We start from the raw sequence: 23,841 nt of genomic DNA, 5'->3' as shown, positions 1-23,841 counted from the left end.
TCGTTGGAATTTGATCTCAGAATGTAAAGACAGACGAATGCCACTATGCATTTTAACTCACTAATGATTTTACCAGATTGCAAGTTTAATGATAATAATAAAAACAAGAGCATTAACAGAGCACAAACCTCCACCAAGACAATACCAACGTCTTCTCAACAATTAGCCAGAGATGATTTTTAAAATGAGAATATCTGAAATAAACTTGACTGCTTTCACAAACGAGAATGCTAAAAATGAACCTGACCACTCCCAAAAATTAAGTACAAAAACAGGAAAAATAACCCAGAACACTTCTCCGGTACCAGATCGACCCCAAAATCTTATTAGTTTGTGCCAGTCACAAGCCCAAACATCCCTGAAAGTTTCATCTGAATCCATTTAGCAGTTCTTCTGACATCTTGTCCATGGATAAACAAACAAACACAACTGAAAACAATACCTCTGCCTTCACTAAGGTGGAGGTAATGAATATAATGATGATAATAATAATAAAGTAAAGAAAGAGGAAGAAAAACAAAAAATAGAACCCCTTAAAATCTGAAATAGGAAGAATTTGGAGCATGCAAACGGTAAATGTTGCGCCTATAATAACTGGTGCGTTGGGAACAGGAAGTAAAGATATCGAAAAACGGTTGAAAGAGATTGAAATAGAATGCCCGGTAGAGTTTGTACAGAAAGTTTGCCTCTTAGGGGCTGCAAGGATTATCAGGAGGGTTCTGAGCACTTGAAAAGCAGCTGAAAACTTGTGGATACTCAAGGTTACAGGAAGTAACCTACTACCCACATAAATTCTACCAGGAATAAGACCGAACTTGAGCCAAACCCAAAATAGTAATAATATATGATATTCATTAATAAAAAATATAGAGAGAAAACTAGAAGTTTAAATTAAATCCAAAACAAAGTTATGAAATATTTCAAACTCAACCCACCACAAAATTCAAACTTATTAAACTGAGAATACCACTTATTGAAACAAATTTACTACATTTTATTTTACTATAGTCTTTTTTTTGTTTTGTTTTTTTGCCGCTCTTTGTATGAGTGTGTGTGTAGGTGTGAAGGCATGTGTAGGCTGGAGTTTTCTTCTCTTGAAAAACAAATGCTAAAAAATTTCCCAAATGTATGGAAACCAGGATGTGTTTAAGTATAATCTGTAGAAGGTAGAAAATTATATTGTTTTCAACAAAATATAAACTTGACAAATAACATTTTTTTTTTCTTAAACACGAATAAAGTGGTTTGCCACAAGATGAAAACATAATTCCATGGTGATAATGGAGCTGACAGCTTGCATGCGTTAAGGTATAAAAGCAAAACAACTTTACATTTAATATAACAGTTTTAAGAACATACTCACACATATGCTTAAACACACACACATATAAACACCACCTCCGACTATGAGAATATTTTATATATACATACACATATACATATATACATAAATATATACATATCTATCTATATATACATACATATCTACATATATATATAGGTTCAAAAAAACAAAAACAAAAAAAACAACAAAGTGAGGACGTGATACGGATAGTGTTATTGGACGCTCAGGAAAGGAAAGAGAGAGTGTATGACGTTTCGGGCGTAGCCCTTCGTCGGAAAGATGGTAAGTTCGGAGAATGGAAGAACGGAGAAAGAGGAAAATGGTACCGATGCCCACGAGGTTACATTGTGATACATACATACCTATATATACACATATATATATATGTACACACACACACACACACACACACACACACACACACACACACACACACACACACACACACACACACACACAGTACAGAGTGCGGTGAATAAATTGTTTAAATTATGCAAAGATGAAAATAACATTGACATCTCATTTTAACAGATATATTTACCAAAATTACATAAAAATATCTTAAAATACTAAAGAGTAAATTTATTCAATAAAATCGCCATTGGCTTCAGCCACTGCCGCCAGACAACTTCGGAATTTCCTACTACTCTTCTGGACAGGCTCCTTGTTTAAGTTGGTGAATGCTGCCATAATCCTTGCCTTCAGTTCATCTTAGGTGTTACAAGGAGTTTTGTTGGTCTCTCGCTCAACTGTGCCCAACACATAATAATCAAGGGTGTTGCAGTCTGGGGAGTCAGGTGGCCAGATGTTAGAGAAGGTGTGGTCACAGAAATTGTCTGACAGCCTTGATTGGGTTTTCCTGCTTGTGTGGCATAGTAAAGCATCCAATGCTAGACATAGGGTCTTCCGGCAGCCACCATCTTGACTCAGGGCAGTACTACATCCTTCAGGCACTTGATGTAGACCTCTGTGTTGAGTCTGAGGCCATGTGGGAAGATGAATGGAGGCATAATGTCACCATCACTAGTGATCACTCCAAACATCATGATGTTGACTGGAAGTTTGATTTTGATTATATTTTGGGGGACTCAAATTGTCACCCAACACTCTAAAATGTTCATATTGGAGGTTCTGGTGTGAATGCCAAGCAGTAGAGCATGTCATTTCCAAATTTCTGGCAGAGTGAATTGTGTCATGGTGCTATTTTTATCATAGATGGTGCCCAACTGACCCTACTATACTGTGTAGTTTACATATGTATATATACATGTGTGTGTGTGTGTGTGTGTGTGTGTGTATATATATATATATATATATATATATATATATATATATATATATGTACATTTACATGTTAGTGTGTGTGTGTGTGTACATTAATGTGTATATATGTTTGGATACATATATACACATTAATGTATGTATAGAAACGGGTGTGTTTATGTGTTAAAGCAGAAAACCATGATGTTATAGGAGTTTGAAGAAAGATAAACATTTTGAAAAGAAACTTTCCTAGAAAAAGTTATTTCTAAGATTTGTTTTTATATTTTGAACATTTCTGAAAACAAAATGAAGCCGAATGCTTCATGTTGTTACTTGATTTGTGAAAGCAAATAAAAGAATTCACTTATCATACATGTGTACACATGTGCATGTATATATGTATGTGTGTGTGTTTATATGTACACAGGTGTATGTGTGTATGAAACTGCATTACTTAAGTTACAATATAACCAGTTCTTAGTTGCGATAAAGCGTAAATTAAACAGAAGCATACGCAAGAGTTTGTATGCATGCATGCTCAATCCACATGCACATATATATATATACATAGGTGTATTATTTGTGTTACATACACACATATATAATATCAACACAGGCATACATGTATCTCAAAGATATCAGTAATGAATCCTTTTTATTTTGATAATAATAAAGTATACAAATACACATGTCTATCAAAATAAAACCTAGCAACCTGTTCCCGAAGCCATTACACCTAAAAAGATAACTAATGCCTCTTATTTTCAGAAAGATTCTAATCTGGGGTAAATTTAATTTTCAGGTATTTTTGTTTCTGTTCATTTAATGGGGTTTTTATTTTTTTAATGTTTTGTGTTTTCCATTCAAATCTCTTGTAAACAGAGAATGGAGATATAAGAAGTGGATGCTCTTGTAAATCAATCCAATATCACAAATTTGTATTGAGGGGAAAAAAAAAACTTGAGGAAGAGAATTAAAGAGCCAGGGAAGGCCAACAATCACTGACACGACCATAAAACTTGAAACCCTAACAAACCTCATGTTTGTGTTAATATCTAGTCATCTACTGGTTGGCAAATAGGAAACCTCACTAGTTTATATGGATGTAAGTACATATGTTTGGATAAATGTGGGTATATGTGTTACTCTATACGCACATATGTATGTATTTGCATATACACTTGTATACATACATATATCCATACATACAGACAAGTATGTGCATGCACAAAAGCATATATTTATACATATATGCATATAGATATACATATATATATACATACATATATATATATATACACACACACATATATATATATATATACACACACACATATATATATATATATATATATATACACACACACACATATATATATATATATATATACACACACACATATATATATATATATATATACACACACACACACACACACATATATATATATACATAAATATACACACAGACACATATTCACATGCACATACATATATGTATGTGTATATACACATAAATACATTTATGTGTCTTTTTGTGTATTTTATATACATACACACACATATATATATATATGCACACAAACATCCATATATATATATATATAATATGGATACATATTCACATACATCAAACCAAACACATCTATATCTACATCCAAACAAATATATGTTTAAATATACACATACGTATATGTGTATGTTTAGATATATACACACATTATAGAGCTGCTTAAGAAATGTCAGATATTCTGAACCTCTCACTGTCAAACATCTATGATCATAATAATAGCAACAACAACAATAAATATTCATTAGGAAGACAATTAACATAAAAAATAGAACAAGTTCTAATGACAGAAAAGCACTGGAACAAAAATGTAAAAAGTCAGAACATAAAAGATTTCCATAATAGCAACAACAATTATAACTACTACATATGTTTCGAAATGATAACACAGAAACAGATTACTCTATCACCTTTTAAATTTAGGTTTTGAAACAAATGGTTAAGGAAAAAAAAACAACAAAAGTGTATAAAAAGAAAAATAACAAGAGCAAAAGTTAAAATAAATAAAGTTTCCCAGTGAGAAAATCTGAAAGTTTGTTGAATGCTCATAGATTAGGTTTTACCTATCATTTTGACAGAGGTTGATGGTGCCAGGGCTTGTGCCAGTTCATAATGTTATCAGAATATTTTAACAAGATATAGTTTAATACTTATATATATGTGTGTGCCTGTGTATGTGTGTGTGTGTATGAATTTATGTATGTATAACAATGCATACATATACATGTGTGTATATAATATTATATAGATATATAATTTTGAATACACACACACATAGCCAACAGCTACAATAAAAATGGCTTGTGATTTTGTCATTTACAAATTTTACAATAACTTTTTAAGTTGCAAACTCTTTTTACATTTTTTGTTAGTTTATTTTTTTGCAAAATGTTTTTGCCATATATATATGTATATATATATATGTATATATATGCAACAACAGAAATGTTAAAAAAAAATCAAAATTTTCCTTTCGCTTTTGTATTTCATTTAGTTGGTTTTGGTTTTCAAGAAATATATTTCTGTATTCATGTGTCTGTTTTAAAATATTATTCAACACACCATATGCTATTGTTTTCTTATCAGCTGAAACAAATTATCTATATTTTATTTCTTCAAACTCATCATCAACATGGGTTGTAGAATGTCTTAATTTCTTTAAGTGACAATAAAAAAAGGAATTAATACAAACTCTCAAGGAGGTAAGTAAAGACAAATCTAAACAAGTGATGAGTGGTTCCATTCTTGCTTAAGCTAAGTTGCTTATTTCTTTGGACTGACAAATATTGTATTTTCTGGCATACAAGGCATTGTGGTATTTTGTGCAAAGATTCAAGCATTCTCACCATCTTTACAAATCCTGCTATATTTCATATGAATTTTTGGTCTTCCAAAGTCATTTTGGTGTATAGGTCAACCTACCTCTTTTAACGGTAAATTGAGGTCTGAAATAGCCAACTTGTAAGTCGGAAAATATGATACAAAATATTAAATGTTTTAATTGCCTAAACGAATCTGTACAGTTTTCACACTGAAACACTCCCGGCATATATTGAAGACACTTTCATTACTAATGACCAATCAAACATTGCACACTTTATGTGACATTGGCATATTCTTCCTTCATAATATATATTTTATTTTTTATTCATATCAGTCACAGGACTGTGGCCCTGCTGGGGCAGGGCCGTGAAGGATTTAATCAAACAAACTGACCCCCATTACTTATCTAAGTCTCTTGTTGAAACACTAAATTACAAGTATGTAACAAAATCATCACCTGCTGTCAAGCACTTGGGGGAATGTGATTATGTATATCATCTTCATCATCATCCTCATTTAATGTCTGTTTTCCATGCTGGCATGGGTTGGATAGTTTGACTGAAAACTGGTAAGCTGGAGAGCTGCACCATACCCCATCTGATTTTGGTCTAGCTTCTACATCAGGATGCCCTTCCTAATGCCAAGAACTCCATAGAGTGTAGTGGGAGCCTTTTATGTATCACCAATGTATATATATATATATCTACACACACACACACATGTTCTACCCAGCTTCCATCAACTAACTTCAATGGGATTGAACCTGAAATCAAGTGGATGAAACTCAGGTGAAAGGCTATGACATTTATTGTAGGGGTGGGGTAAGTGCATATATGTGCATGTCTGGGTAGGTGGGTACATGACAGCTCCTGTCAGGAATTTAGAAGGTACATACTAGAGAGGGCTTCCTATATTTTAAAGTGTTAATACTTCAATTAAAATCTTAAATTTTACGTATCACAACAACAATAAGCCTTTGTGTCCTCCACAGTGTCCATCACAGGCCATTTTTATTGTATACAAATTAAAATTTAAATCATGACTAAACTATTTAACCCTTTTCTTTCCTGCATGGAAGACAGATTTTAAATGATGATAATGATGGTGGTTTCTATCGAAATAGGCTGCCTTTATTCCAGTTTATTTTAAATCATGAATTTAAAGAAAGAACCTTTACATTATAAAGCTAGTATTTAGAACATAACAGGAAATTTTGGAAGGTTTTAATTAGGATCAATTTGAAACAAGAAGCTTTTATCATTGAACAAGGAGTCGCTTCAGATATCTTGGGATCAAAAGGCTTAAAAACCATCATGTCAAGGACCTAACGTGTTTTGGGACAGAACACTCAGTTCTTCATTGTAAGCCGGTTAGAAATAGGCACCTGTGGCCTGTATTGCTTGTTTGCTAGTTTAGAAAATTTATCTCACACAGACTAGCATCATATCCTGGGATGAGGTCGGCATGGGGGTATATTTAGCATTCATAATTTTAATTCAAAAGAAAGTAGCACAAAATATTGAACATATAGACTATTCTCATTTTCAAAACAATGGTTTCTTTCATCCATATTGCTGACTTAAGTATAGGAAAAGAAGGTTTTTTTTCCCTTTTACATTAGAATTACATAATGATATTTCAAAATCATGGCAATCTTTTTTCTCTGTGGATATCTTTCTTTTCCTTTCTTTTTTCTAGAATACCTACTTCTTAAAGTCTGCCAAGAATCAAGATATTCAATGTCTATTTTCAAAGACAAGACAGTAATCAACAAATGGTGCTGTTGAAATGGTGATTGAGAAATTAGATTATTAATCTTATAATGTATTAACACAAATCTCTTTGAAAGGCAGCAATGAATGTCTTTACTTGAGAAAAAAATAAACAACAATTCTAATAACAACACCAACATTTATTGTTATTTACATATAAAGTAAAATTTTCACTTGGAAGAATCAGAAAAAATAAAATTAGAAATAAGCTATAGCAAAAGATATATTTCTATTCATCAAGTACAAATGTACTGAATATTGTAGGCATCATCATCATTATCAAACTGGGTCCTTGCAGTAACACTGAGTGAATCTCTTTTACTCTTTTACTTGTTTCAGTCATTTGACTGCAGCCATGCTGGAGCACCACCTTTAGCCGAGAAAATCAACCCCAGGACTTTTTCTTTGTAAGCCTAGTACTTATTCTATCGGTCTCTTTTTGCCGAACCGCTAAGTTACGGGGACCTAAACACACCAGCATCGGTTGTCAAGTGATGGTGGGGGGACAAACATAGACACACAAACACACATACATATATATATATATATATATATATATATATATATATATATATATATACATATATACAACGGGCTTCTTTCAGTCTACCAAATCCACTCACAAGGCTTTGGTCAGCCCGAGGTTATAGTACAAGACACTTGCCCAAGGTGTCACGCAGTGGGACTGAACCCAGAACCATGTGGTTGGTAAGCAAGCTACTTATCACACAGCCACTCCTGCACCTATGAATGCGCATGTTTAGCCAAGAGATTGATATTGGTGCAGCTTTTATATTTATATTCTGTTATTGATTCCAGTCTTTGGATTCTGGCCATTTACTAACAAGGCCCTATAACAATGTTAATCAATTATATCAACTCCACTAAGAAGTTCATTCTGCTTTTTTTATCAACCTCTGTAATGAGTGTGGCATGTGATGTTGTGTCACATAAACATACAATGACACTAACACACAAACACACACACACACACACATCACCATCATCATCATTAGCTTAACCTACAAAAACAAACATTTTTAGCTTTCAGATTACTCAGTCAAATGTAATGCCTACTTATTCACATTGTTTTGAATTAATCCTGGATTACCTGGTAGCTTCAAAATTTTGATGATATCATTGTGTATTTTTAAAATGACATTGTAGGGTCATTAGCATAGGTGGGGGTAGTAGGGGCAGTTCACCTTGGATGGCACTTTTAAAGGGACACCACTTTTGGGTCTGCTATTGGCAGTGGAGTCTGGGGGTGGAAAACAGAAAGGCCACCCCAGGCAGCACACACTCTAGCCATGCTAGTGTGTAGGGTATATGCGAGAGGTCAGATCTGGTTGGTTAGAAAATAAAACAGGTAGAATTTTTTGGCCAAGTGAGGTCAGTTTAAATGCTAAAGTGCTAATCACATTATTTGGAAAAAAAGTAAGGATTGGCACGAAGGATGGGAATTTTTCCATAGAATACTGATTTAAGTATTGTTCAACCCATGCTGGCTTGGAAAAAGAACATGTAAAATAAAAGACAATAAAGACAACAAGTATAGATGATGACGACAATAACCATTATGGTGATGGTGATGATGATGGGGGATGATGGTGGTGGTGGTGGTGATGGTGATGATGGTGATGATGATGGTGATGATGATGATGATGATGATGATGATGATGATGATGATGATGACGATGATGATGATGAATGGCAATGATGCTAATGATAGTGCTGATGAATGTGATGATTTTATTTTGTTTATTCCATTTCTAGTTCCAACCATTCAAATGTTCTATGATGATGATGATGATGAGGAAGACGTCATTTTTAAAGACACAAATCTATTTTACTGACACCAGCATTTTGTAATCATCTTTTTCCTTTCATTCTTTGTTTTTTGTTTTTGTTTTTTTTTCTGACCAGGGAAAAATTAGATGACCAAGCTGACCATGGTGAAACTTGAATTCAGAACAAGTAGACAAATATAAGCGAAAGAATATTGAGAAAATGTTGCAAAGTATTTCATTGTTCCACCTTCTGCTTATTCTACTTATTTTTCTAATATTTCACAACCTTGCAGAACATAATTAACAAAGAAAAAAAAAAGAAAGAAAAAAACAATACGTAACAGATTTTCAAAAATCTTAAAATTTTCCTTTTCATCTAAACTACAAAAAACAACCAACCTTTTCATGTAAAAATTACTTTGAATAAAATTATTAAAATAATAATAATAATAATAGTAAAAAAAAAAAACTTAACTAAAATCTTGTTTAAATTCATTTTTAAAAAAATCTCTTTGAAAGTAATAATAAAATTGTAAGATTAAATTTTCAATTTGTTTTATAGAGTCTGGAAAAGTTAACTTTTCATTTTAGAAATAGAAATAATAAATCAGTAAAAAAAATATTATTATTATTATTATTATTATTATTATTTCAATTAAAAAAAATATATAATTTCTTTCTGAAAAATACTCAGATTTTTTTTTTTTATTATCATTTTTCTTTACACATTAATTTGTTTCCAAGTTTTAATAATTCTAACCACCAACTATTTGTTCTGAATGATCCAAATAAAAGAAAATTCAACAAAAACAAAAAAAAGAAAGATGGTCGTGTGGTTAAGAAGTTTGCTTTGTAACCAAGTCATTGCAGGTTCATTCCTGCTGCAAAGTACATTGGATGTTTTCTACCACAGCCTTGGGCCACTCAATGCTTTAGTTGATGGAAACTGAAAGGAAGCCCACTGTGTTTTTTGTCCCATTGTGTTTCTTGTTCAATTGTGTTTTTTTATCCCTGTAACTTAACAATTCAGCAAAAGAGACTGATAGAATAAGTAGCAAACTTTGAAAACAAGTACTGTGGTTGATTTTGTCCAACCCTTCAATGTGGTAACCCAGCATGGCCACAATCCATCGACTAAAACAAATAAAATAAAAGATTAAATTTTAAAATCTAGTTGTTATTGTTTAGCCAGTTCTTAAAGACAATCCGTCCATGACCATAGCTTCTCCTTTTGTTCCGGACATATCCAAAGACCACATTTCTAAGATTCATGTTATTGTTATTTAATCCCAGGTAAACCATCATCAAGTAGACCTATGAACAAAAATAATCAAGTTATGACCACCCTGTCCTACTTTTCAAAAAATTGGATTTAGAGCCACACTGTCAAATGCAGCTTTGCCTTTTTCTGTTTTATTTTTTATGAACAGATATCAGAAAAAATTGGCTGCTATGTCTGACAGATTGAAAGGCTGCATGTGGATCATGGATTTGAGTCTTATTTTGAAGACAAGTTGGACTTTGTATTGAGCAACATTGGCACCAGACCATTGCCAGACAATGGGAATTGGTGGGGAATATTTTGAGCCCCAGTCTAAAAATTGTCACACCATGTTTCTCCGCACACACACACACACACACAAACACACACACAGCACAAGTTTGGCTGTGTGGTTAAGAAGCGTACTTTCTAGCCATGTGATCTTTGGTTCAATCTCACTGTGCAGCACCTTAGGGAAGCAACAACTAATATAATCCTGGGCTGACCGAATCCTTCTGAGTGGATTTGGTACACAAAAATTGAAAGAAACCCAGTGTGTGTGTGTGTGTGTGTGTGTGTGTGTGTGTGTGTGTGTGTGTGTGTGTGTGTGTGTGTGTGTGTGTGTGTGTGTGTGTGTGTGTGTGTGTGTGTGTGTGTGTGTGTGTGTGTGTGTGTGTGTGTGAATGTGCTTTAATGTAGCCTTGCCTTGCCATCTCACCACAGCTGTAAACAAGCATCCCCGTCATTCAAGCAACAATCGTTCATTTTTCGTCTGCAGTGAAAAACCTTTTGGTTGTGGGCAAATATTACTTTGCTTGGAAAGGAGGGAGGGTCGGCAGCAGGAAGAGTATCCAGTCATCACAATAAATTCTGTCTGACCCAAGCAAACATGGAGAAGTGGACGTAGAATAATGATGATTGATGTCTTATCAGAATGTGACCAGATGTTAATACAAACAAGACTGTATCACAAAGAAAACAAAAAAACACTTGGCTGTGATAAACAAAGCTTGGTGTATCACTTAACAACATTACTTTGATGTTGGATGCTGATCAAATAACTGCAGGACCGTGTGAGTGACCAGACAGTGGAGTGCCACATTAATCCTTATGGTACCAACCCACCTGAGACCATCCCTGCTTCGATGGTTAAAACTTTCTGTTTGTTTTAAAGTGATTTAAATTAGAACCTTCCATAAAAATTTTGGCTTGCTAAACTGGAATTTATTTTACTGCATTCTGCATCATTTTCAAAATTAATTTGAAACAAAGATGGTGTAGAAATAATACATTTCTAAATCTCTCAGAGAGATTTATGCAGTAGTGATACGATGAAGTAGTTGTATGCTGTCAACTTAATGTGACAGTCCCCTGAAGGGAATAATACTACTGTTGGTTAGACCTAGGAAGCTGCACCGCTTCCTGTCGGCCTAGCTCTAACCAACAGTAGTATTATTCCCTTCAGGGGACTGTCACATTAAGTTGACAGCATACAACTAAAGATGGTGTATTTTAAAAGAAATGAAAGGGTTAAAGTATTCCCTTCTGTAGAAATATTTGTATGTTCATATAGAGTAATATGCTTTTATTAAAGCAGCGAAATCTCACACTTTGTTTAGACAGTCGTGATGAATACTGAATGAAAATCGTGATGGTGCGGTGACTTGGCAGAAGTGTTAGCACGCTGGGTGAAATGCTTAGTGGTATTTCGTCTGCCGTTATGTTCTGAGTTCAAATTCCGTCGAGGTCGTCTTTGCCTTTCAAAAAGGGAAACAAACCTCTTGCAGTGAACTACCGCCCGATTTTACTCACTTCTCGAATCATTAAATTATTTGAGAGGGTGGCGAGATCGTGAACAACTCACTTCCTCAAAGACAAAAATCAGCTGAAACCCAACCAGCATGGTTTCCATGATGGCAGGGACTTCCATGATGGCAGGGACTTCTGCACCATTTTGTTGACATCTTAAAAGCGTTGGGAGAAGGCTCCAACACTGACGTCATATACGTTGATCTCAGCAAGGCATTTGACAGAGTGGACCACAAAATCCTGTTGAAGAAACTGTCCGACATTGGAGTCCGTGGAAAGCTGCGGCAGTGGATGAAGTGTTTCCTGACGAACAGAACCCAACATGTTGTGTTTGAGGGAATACGATTCAGCTCAGCCAAAGTCAGTAGTGGTGTCCCACAAGGTACTGCATTGGGCCCACTCCTCTTCATTATTTACATCAATGACATAGTAGATGTCATCAAACATTCTACATTGAAAATCTATGCAGATGATTCCAAACTCCAGAAGGCCATAAACGGTATGGGAGACCGAACATGCCTTCAATCGGACCGGTTTCCTGTTGTCCAATGGGCGGGAAAAAACAATATGTTTCTAAATGAAGATAAGTTTAATTTGATCCACTTTGGAAAAGAGGATACTCAGAAACTGCCATATGCCCTTCCCTCAATCGACTCCCTAGATTTCATCCAGCAACACCAGAGACCTCGGAGTAATTGTTGATTACAATCTAAACTGGAGTTCCCACGTAAATGGTAAGGTTGACTTGGCCTGCAAGATATGCTCCTGGATTCTGAGAACTTTCTGGTCTAGAGATGCCCCCACCATCATTCGTCGCTACTCTTTTTTTGCCTGACCTCATCTTGAATACTGTTTCCTACTGTGGTCTCCCCACACAAAGCAACTCATTATGAAAGTGAAAGCAATCCAGACATCAATAGCAAAAAAGATAAATGATATGACAGGCATTAACTATTGGGGTCGACTAAAAAAACCCAATCTCTACTCTCTCCAACGCCACCGAGAGTGCTACATCATTTGTGTGATGGGGAAAATATTCCATCAATATTTCACAAATGAATGTGGCATCAATTTTAAAATCCACCCACTACAAAAATCGAACTCAGGACACATAACATTACAACACAACTAATTTACCTCAATTGGTCCAGCTCTTTTTAATATCATACCAAAATGTCAAAATGGAAACGGATCCCATAAAATTCGAAAATTCTCTGGACAAAATCCTAGACCAACTTCCTGTCACATTAAGTTGACAGCATACAACTACTTCATCGTATCACTACTGCATAAATCTCTCTTCCTGTCGGCCAAGGTCTAACCAACAGTAGTATTATTCCCTTCAGGGGACTGTCACATTAAGTTGACAGCATACAACTAAAGATGGTGTATTTTAAAAGAAATGAAAGGATTAAAGTATTCCCTTCTGTAGAAATATTTGTATGTTCATATAGAGTAATATGCTTTTATTAAAGCAGCAAAATTTCACATTTTGTTTAGACAGTCGTGATGAATACTGAATGAAAATGGTGATAGTTCCCCGTATATGACTAAAAGACTTCACCAGATGGTGCTATCAAGTCAGATATGGCCTGGGCCTATACTGGCCAAAACCTGCCACAGTTATCAAAGTTACATATACATACATGTACAAGTACATACACATATACACAGCAAGGTCGTGTATTCTGGGGGTGCAGGTTGTGCGCTGCAAACCCATCGAAAATGGCAAATTCATTATAAACATGAACCTTACTCATTAATTTAACTTTTGTTATACCACTGCTTGAAATTTGGTGGCGGGTGTCATGAAATAACACTGCACATAGTATCATAATATGGTATCGGCATATCGTAGGATAACGGGAGAATGGCAAAAAATTAATGGAGAAGGGTATGCGACCTTAACTAAAACAAATCTTTTTTTTACAATAATTTTTTTCTTAGAATATCATCATATAACTTGGACCACAATTTGTTTGCAGTTAACTTTAGCGCCATATACCTGTATTTTAATTTATACATTATTTACATTATTTACATTTTGGATCCAGCATTTTGAATAGAAATCCACAGTCTGTATACCTACTTTGAGTAATACTAATGTATGCCGTAGTACGACCAATGTAGCAGCACACCCAATGACAACCGCCATACGCTACTGATGCACGCACGTGTACATACACCTACATTGTATATACATATATGTAAATTCTTAAGTGAAAGAGAAACAAAAAAAAAGTGAAGAAATGATATTTGACAAAGAGGGTAGGGGGGAAGAAGAGAGTAAAGTAAAGAAAGAAAGAGTTTGGCTCACAGATTAAAACATTTTTTTTTAACTACACAGTTTGAAACTTCGTATACTGGTGTAATTTCTCACGCAGAACACGGTTTACTTTGAACATTTTTGACAAAATTTCGTATTTTAGAAGTTATTTCGCGTTAAAGTTGTCGAATTTGGGTGATGTTAACCAATCAACGACGTGTATTGAGTTAAAGAAAGCTACTGCTGTTTGCGATAGTAATCGAAGAGGAACAACGTCCGGGTCATCTCTACTGAATGTCACCACTCTGTTCTATTTTACATACGCCATAGAAACCGGAAAACCGGGCCCGTGAGCCTGGCTAGGCTTGAAAAGGGCGCATAAATAATTAAATAAAAATATGTATAAATATTGATATATATAAAATGGACTTGTGTGCTATACAAACATACATGTATACGCACACACGTATACATAAAAAAGCCGCATAGTAAATGTACATAAATAGATTCCTATAAACACCTATAAAATACACTACACACACACACACACACACACACACACACACAGATTCACCAATTAAGTTATTATCAGAAATGTTTCCTTTTCAATCTCGTAACTAACAAAGTAACACGAACGCTCTTAGTGTTTGTGGTAATCTGGAATGTTTGGTGTGTGTGTGTGTGTGTGTGTGTGTGTGTGTGTGTGTGCGTGCGCACGTGCGCGTTCGTGTGAATGTTGTACGAATGTCTTGTGTAAAAGAGAACGAAATCAAACGGGATTGAATGTAATTGAGAATAAACGATGGAAGGGAGAAAGGGAGGGAAGTGGAGGAAGAGAGGGAAAGACGCAGAGAGAGAGAGAGAGAACGGAGAGTTTACAGTAACAAAACCAGACAATCCAAACACATGAACTATATACATACGCACGTTAATAATACATACATACATACATATATATATATATATACAAGCACACAAACATAGCCATGTATACACATACGATATGCATGCATATCTAGAGACACACGCCCACATACGTACATACGTTATACACATTCTTTTCTAAACACCTCCGTTTAACACTTATGTACATACATAACAGGCATAAGTACAGATTTGTGCCCCACTCCCAATTCAAAAGTTTTTAACAAAACTCAGCTTAAAACAGAATTCTGCCGCTGTTTCATCACGATAACCAATGTGTCTCTCCTAAAGTGCATAGAAAGTCAAGAAACAAACTCGGATGCGCGCGCACGTGTGTGTATGGAACCTATCGTAATCTATTTACCCACCTATGTACTTACCTATGGCCTGGCTACCCATCTATGTACGTACGTATATAAGTATTTATATATATATGCATACATACACACACATATGTACATAAACACATACACACGTACATACAAAGAGAGAGAGAGAAAGAGAGAGAGGGAGAGATATTCGAAAAGCAAATATATAACCAGAGATAAACGAAATTGTCCCCGAGAGACGCAAAAATGAAGAAAAAGGGGTGGAAAAATAAAAGAGAAAAGAAAAATGTCCATCCGTTTGTTGCAGGAGAGAAGAAAGAAAAGAGAAATAAAGAAAAGAAACCAACAAAGAAATTCCCACCTCATCCTGTAACTTCCTATTTTCGTCATTAAGAATCGGTATTCTTCCTTCTTGCCAATCAATTTCGCTCAAAAACTTGTCCATTTCTCTGCTCTCCATGGTTAAAAATTGATAAACACTTCCTCACTATGAACAAGCGATTTCGATAATTTTTTTGTGATTATTGTTGCTATAGCAACATTAGTGATTCAGGGGAAATAACTCTAAAATGCCAAACTGACTTATCTCCCTTGAAATTCTATAGCCACGTCAATTTTGTGAAATTAGAGTTATGTCCCTTTGAATGGAGACTTAAAGGGAAACGTCACGTCGATATTTGTTTTTAATTAATGGACTGCGGCCACGCTGGAGCACCGCCTTAAACGGTTTTTGTCGAACAAATCAACGCCAGTACTCATAATTATTCTGCTGTCTCATCTTGCTAAACTGTTAAGTTATTGAGATATCAATTTAGAACTAGCTATCTATTGGTGTGGAGAACAATCGCACACGTATATACGTGCACACATCCGCGCACACACATATTCATATACCAGTGCATATCTACAGAGGCACACATATATATGCATGAACGCGCACACGTGCACACACACACATGCATAAATACATAACCACCGTCAGCAAAGTTCACTCACAGAGCATTAGCCGGCACAGTGCTATTACAGAAGCTCAAGTTGCCACGTAATGGTACTGAACCCGAAACCACATAATTGTATATCGACACACTGTCGTATCAGCGCCTGTAAAATAAGATAGGATGGTAACGTCTGAAAAGATTTTGGCCATGAAACTACTTGACCCCTCCACCACCACTACCACCATCACCAATAACGATTCTTTTAAATGACCCCAGTAATTTCAACTATTCAAATGTTAAAATGTCCACACTCGGCCTTGCTCGATCCAAAATTAAACGCTTCATGTCAGAACGTTCAATTTGCTTCCCATCTCTGAACGGAACCTGATACACCTGGAACTATGGACCCCTTAATCCTACCAGTACATTCGCTTGATAGCCTTGTCATTGTTATTTCTGCCCCTAGGTCAAAGCTGCTTTCACCCACCCTCAGTGGCCACTGCTACACTCCACTATTTTCTTTGCTTCTTTATTTTGTTTGCTTATTATTATGTTCTTTAAATAAAGTGTCTACTAGGACTACACGTTCTTCTGTGTTGTTTGGAAAGATAATCGGTTGAGATGTTCAGAGTGATTCGGCGGACGCTTCGAGCTGGTCAGCCGACTGAATGTTATGGGTCAGCATGTTATATCACCATGTTATATGGTCTGCACTAAGCTGTAGCAGCAACACCAATAGACGCCGCCGGTGCCATCACCGAAGCAGCAGCTTTGTTTGTGATGGCTTCTTTCCAGCCTTACTGGTTAGCAAGTTCGGTAAAAGATGGTCAATGGAATAAGAACTGGACTTGAAATATGTATTGGTTTCGAGTCGGTCGATTACGCCATTCCAGGCGATAATCCAGAGTGGCCGCAGTCCAATGAACGAAATAAGAAAATCAATGATAGTATAGTAAAAATGAAAAGAATAAAGTTAAAAATAAAAGGTGCATTTTCCAGGGGAAAATACTCTATTACTAAATGCTTTCTCTCCCCACCTAGTTATCTTCTCTTTAAAAGCAACGTACAGGATACGAATTTCTTGACTGACTGAATTTTAATTTTGTTCGTAAACTAATATTTGATTCCATCCTTTCTTACAAACGATCGAAAATGCTTCGCATCAGTGAAGATAAGGGTGATTGGAGTGTTTACGTCTCCGTAATCTATCGGTTCGGCAAAAATGATCGATAAAATACCTATCAGGGGTCGATTCATTCGATTCATTCAAGGCGGTGCCCCAGCATGGACTCAATCTAATGAATGAAAGAAAAAAAAAAAGAGAAAAGAATAAAATAGTTTGAATAATTAATAAAAATAAAAGAAAATAATTATTGAAATCCTTTGATCGGATTGGATTGTCCATGTTCAGTCGAGCGCAGGATGAAGGCCTCAGCATGTTCTTTCCACGAGAAACTGATCAGAAATCAGACTCGTTTGATGAGCCTACTCTGTCACAGTTTCTCGATAGAAATCAAGAATCAATTTTCGTAATTATTAAAAAGAATATCAAGGAAGGCAACGAGCTTGCAGAATCATTAGAACATTCGAGAAAATGCTTGGCGGCTTTTTGCGGCTGTTTCTGAGTTCAAATCCAGTCTAGGACGACTTTGCTTGTCATCTTTCTGGAATCCATAAAATAAATACGTGTTGAGGATTGGAGCCGATACAATCGACCTGCCACTCCCTCCAAGACTCAAAATGGCTGGCTTCATTCCGAAATTAGAAATTATTATTTGTAGACGGAGCCAAGTCTTTTGTCTCTTCTAGAAGAGAGTTATTATTAAAGTGTGTGGAGGAATGTCGTAATCGATAGCGCGTTGAACAAAATACGTTGCCGCATTTAATGAACCGCTCTCCCTCAGACAGAGATCGATAAAATATTATCAATAAAATATTGGTGCTCTCTTTTAAATTTGTCACAACCTGGGTCTTTGATCTGGGATATCTGAATGTCTACAAAGATCATATGTCTGCATCCTGCAAGTTCTGTTTGAGGGCATAGTCCTGAACAAGCTTTCCTTTCATGGAAGACCAGTCGATGCTCATTCGTGCAAGTTACCTTTTTCATGGCACCGATGTTGTTCAAGGAAAGGCATGACAACCTTACGGCTTGTCCACCCGTGACATTCCAGGTGTTGACATCAGAATACAGAGCCAGAGCAGATATCTCAAGGTATTACATTTGATGCTCTATTAATTCTGCCAATCCAACACCATGTATCGATGGATTATTCATCGATTCCGACGAAATGAAAGGCAAATTGGAAATCGACGGGATTCGAATTAGGAACGCAGGAAGCTGGAACAAATATCGCAGGGTATTCTAACCGATGTTCTCCAACAATGATCGACTGCTTGCTACGTTAAAAACCATCGTCATCATCTCTAGAAGAGAGGTTAATCGGCAGAACCGTCAGAGTGTCGAACAAAATTGCCATGTTTATTTTCAGTCTTTTACATTACTTTCACATTTTCTTTTCCAGTTTTACATTTCTGCATTCACAGGTCACAAATATCAGTTTTTAATTTTACTCCTTCCGGCGACGATAAAAATAAAAAACGGGATTTAGTTCTTTAGCCGCCCCTCCTTTAAAGCAATGTCAGGTACGTTGCTGGTATTTGATTTATCGACCCCTAACCGGAAATATTAAAAATTAAGAGACAGTCTGAGAGGGATTGGAATTCATAATGCAGAGATTTGAAGGAAATATCGTGAAATCTCAGACAGTGGGCCCCATATAACGAATAATTTTTAACGCTAGGCCAAACGAGTTGCAAAATCGGTAGAACATCAAAGACGAAATGCATCACGGCATTTAGTTACTTCCTTCTACGTTTCAAGTCCAGATGACGTGGCTAAAGACTTTGTCTTTCATTCGTTTTTACTTCGATTTAAGTCGATTTATTACATACTTTCCTCCAAATAGAGGGCCTTGTGCTATAGTTGTAAAATATTAACTGACAACATAATATAATATTGTATGATGAATGATAAATATTGATACGGTTATGTGGACTGATAGCCGAGTCTGTACGAGGAGCTTGCAATGATATCCACATGGTTCTCGGATATATATATATATATATATATATCTATATATATTGTCGAGGCACTCCGTCAATTACGACGATGAGGGTTCCAGTTGATCCGATCAACGGAACAGCCTGCTCGTGAAATTAACGTGTAAGTGGCTGAGCACCCCAGAGACACGTGTACCCTAAACGCAGTTCTCGGGGAGATTCAGCGTGACACAGTGTGTGACAAGGCACAACAGAAACAGGAAGAGTGAGAGAAAGTTGTGGTGAAAGAGTACAGCAGGATTCGCCACCATCCCTTGCCAGAACTTCGAGGAGCTTTAGGCGTTTTCGCTCAATAAACACTCACAATGCCCGGTCAAGGAGCCGAAATCGCGATCACACGACCGCGAGTCTGCTACTCTAACCACCATTGCGCACGCACGCGCACGCGCACGCACGCACACGCACACACACACACACGCACGCACGCACGCACGCACGCACGCACGCACGCACGCACGGTTGTATATGTATATGTGCATTTGTCATGTCTAAAATTACCGGTTTTTATATTTTGTTTTATATAAATCTATTTTAATAAAACTTAACAATTTAAATTTCTTTCATATCCTACAGCTTTTGCTATAATAATTTCGAAATATTTATTTGCTAAATTCAGTTAACTGTTAATTAGCACATCTGTTACTTCGATCAACTTCGTTATTTTTTGTCGTTCGAATATTCCCGAGAGAATGTATTTCCATCGATTATTGTCGATCAACTGCTTGCATACCCTCGGGTACATATGGCTTGGCTTTGAGAAGCAGGGAGCACGACAGTGTAGGGTGACGACCGATAGATCGACATTTAGGTATAACAATTCATGTTCTCAATTCACTGAGGTCGATTATATTTTAATCTATTGATCTATTGAAATTTGTGAAACATTTCTTTCTACTCTAAGCACAAGGCCTGAAATTTGTGGGGAGAGGACTAATTGATTACATCGACCCCAGCGTTTCACTAGTTCTTAATTTCTCGACCTCGAAAGGATGAAAGGCAAAGTGGACCACGGTAGAATTTGAACTCAGAACGTAGTGACAGGCGAACTACGCTAAGCATTTCGTCCAGGTCGCCGCCGTTGAGATCTGTGAAATAATGACCATTGAAGGACAATATGCAACTGAAGCCTTCTCAACAAAAATGCCTGGAAGACTCGTAAAATCACTGACGACCTCTCCTTGCGATCTCTCTTCCGCAGCTTAGAATAAAGATGAGGTGTCAGAAAAAAACCAATCATTTCCTTTTCTAGGCGAGAAACAATTAACAATAACAGTTGGTAACACTTCAAAAACTCAAGGGAGAAGAACAGCAATTGAATATTGCTCTCATATCCACAATGCTACAGTTGTTACATAAACAAATATTCGAGACAGCATCACACAAATGAGGCCACCCGAATGATTAGCATGGAGTCGTCAGCACATACCAAAGTTTGACGCTCACATGTGCTGTCCCAATGGCTGCAAATGTAGCCATTACTCCCCAGAGCTGGTAGATTGACTTGAGTTACCTCTATCTTCCATCTTGTAGTCAAGCGTCGTTGGTTGACCAACAGGTACCCGTTTGCACAGATTGTAGCAACAGGTATTTCGGTGTATAGGAAACTAAGTGATGCTACACCCCGCTCAAGTCCTCAAATAGCACTACAAGAACAACAGTTTTGTAGGTAGTGCTGCCCAACTTAGAATTTGTGTATGTCGAAGAATGCAGACCAACTTACAATGCCAGAAGAACATCAGTCTACCGCGGAGTGTCACAAAGTGTTGTGCCATCTTTCATGACATCTTCGAATTATCAGTCTGTCGGTAGTAACAATTGCCATGTCATTTTGTGTCTTATTCCTGGCAAAGGTCTTTGTAAATCTGGTCCATAATTTTGTAGACGAGTCCTTAACTAAGCGCTACCATTAGGAGATAGCTAAACACTGATCTCGCATTAAACGGGTTTGTAACTCCCCAGAGTAACTAAAATACTATCCACAGCCAACGATAAGACTCCCTATCTGGTTCCCTATTTACGACTATACCTCATCTTTTCTTCCCAAAATATCATCACTCTTGACTTTCTTCCTCTGAACTCTTTTTGCTCTGCCCATGTTTCTTTGTGCAGTCATCGAGTTGTGATTGTCGAAAAGAAACATCGTCTGAAGCCCTGTCAGAGCCATTACTAATACGTCTTTCAAGTTACATTATAAAAAGATGAAAAAAAAAAACTGTAGACGACATGATATATATTATTGTCATTTAGTCAAGAGTCAAGGCAGTGCCCATGACTATTTACAGGGTGCTAAAAACATACAAGGACCTAGTTGTGGAATTAAACCAGGCAACATATTGAGTCTCAACGGGATCAGCCACGGAAGGATTTGAACACAAAATGTAAAGAACCAGATCAAATACCGCTAGGCGTCGTGTCCGATGCTACAACGACTCTACCAGTGCCCTGCCTTTAAGTGGTACTTTATCTATCGACCCTTAGAGGGATGAAAGTAAAGTAACAAGAGGTTTCTTTAATCGACAAACTCCTTCCACCTAATTTGTCGCCATGTGCTTATGTAACAAGATTTATCTTTAGGCGTAGGTTTAGTTGAGTGGTTAAGAAGTTCGCTTTACAATCACGCTGTTTCAGGTTCAGTCCTGCCAGGGAAAACGTCCTCTTCTATATTTCTGAGCTGACCAATGCCTTGTGAATAGATTTACTAGAGGGAAACTGTATCGAAATCCGTCGTATGTATTGTGTGTGTGTGTGTGTTTACATCTCCGTCATCTAGCGGTTCGGCAAAAGGAACTGACAGAATATGTACAACATTTAAAAAATAAGTACTGAGGTCGATTCAAGGTGCTGTCTCAGGATGGCCGCTGTCCAATGACTGAAGCAGGTAGAAGATAAAAGATATCAGGGCGCTGAATCAACAGTATATTGGACAAAATACATTGCTGTGGATATTTCAGTATTTCAAAGTTTTACGATTCAATCCTGCCGAAGTCAACTTTGTTTTTCATCCAATCAAACGTACAGTTTGAAGCAATCATCGATTCCAGTGTTGGTGGTTTTGGGATCGATGTGGTCGTCTGTTACCTCTCAAGAAAGTTGATGCCTTGTACGTTTGTTAGAAATTATCGTTAGTGACAACTTGTTTTAAAAGGACAAACTTCTTTTCAGACATTGGATATTCGGGACAGAATACGGATTGGCAAAATCAATAAAATCGACAGAATATTGGTAAAAGTAGGTTGGCAGTGTTTATTTAGAAGGCTTTTGTGATATACGTTTTGTGTTCGAATCACGTGGTTGTTCGACCTTTACCTTTCGTACTTCCGGCGTGAAGCGAGAATTTAACAGCATTGCAAATGAATAGGACTTGGTTGTATGTAGGTAAATCTAGTGTGAAACAGAATATTTAACAAATGTTTTCTTTACTCTACTTGTGATTTAGTGAAACTTTAAATAATGGATTTCATTAAAAGTCAACGAAATTTATTCAATATGGCTTCCGGTGGTAAAAAGCCGGATGTCACTTTTACTTATATTGGTTCGTAAATCGGACGATAATTTACACTTTGAGAAATAAAAAAAAAAACAACAAAAGCTATATAACAAAAACAATAATATTAACAACAACAACGCATTTTTTTTTTATTCTAGCCAGCAATAATCACTTATATTGTGATGTATATCGATTTCTTTTGAATAGTGTGGGCACTTATTTCATTTCACTGAATTATTTGGTAATTTGGGCAAAAGAATTTGATGTCAATACGCTAGTTGTTTGTTTATTGTATTATTTTTTTTTACTTTATCTATTTTTTTGTTCTCTTTCTTCTTCATACGTTAGTTTTTCCATTTGTGTTTTGTTACGATGTTAGTTGCTAAATAATAATAATAACAATAATAATAATAAATAATAATAATAAATAATACATCTGCTAAACAAGCAACCCTCTTTGTCCTTATTCCACACGAGCTTACATTCTATTGAGAAAACGAATCAGAGTGCACACAATATATTCTGACATTATGTTCTCTTGTCTTGGTGCCAACAATACATTCCTTTTAGTGTCCACTTCACTCACAAAAGAAAAAAAAATAATGTATTCTACGATATATTTTTGATACTTGGGTGAGCTA

General features: G+C 36.1%; 1 protein-coding gene across 1 annotated transcript in view; it reads right to left on the bottom strand.

The window, feature by feature from the left end:
- LOC106867248 (coiled-coil domain-containing protein 39) overlaps window positions 1-16,190 on the bottom strand; it is a 798,380-nt gene extending 782,190 nt beyond the window's left edge. The window contains exon 1 of the mRNA XM_089366422.1: window positions 16,014-16,190. Within this exon, the coding sequence (XP_089222548.1) occupies window positions 16,014-16,112 (99 nt within the window). The 5' untranslated portion in view covers window positions 16,113-16,190. The remainder of the gene's footprint in view (window positions 1-16,013) is intronic.
- Window positions 16,191-23,841: the final 7,651 nt, after the last annotated feature.

The sequence above is a fragment of the Octopus bimaculoides genome, chromosome 19 (genome assembly GCF_046866305.1).
Source record: "Octopus bimaculoides isolate indiv1 chromosome 19, ASM4686630v1, whole genome shotgun sequence".
NCBI classification, from domain to species: Eukaryota; Metazoa; Mollusca; class Cephalopoda; order Octopoda; family Octopodidae; genus Octopus; species Octopus bimaculoides.
Note: the sequence above shows the minus strand (reverse complement) of the source record. Positions and strands in the feature narration are given on the sequence as shown.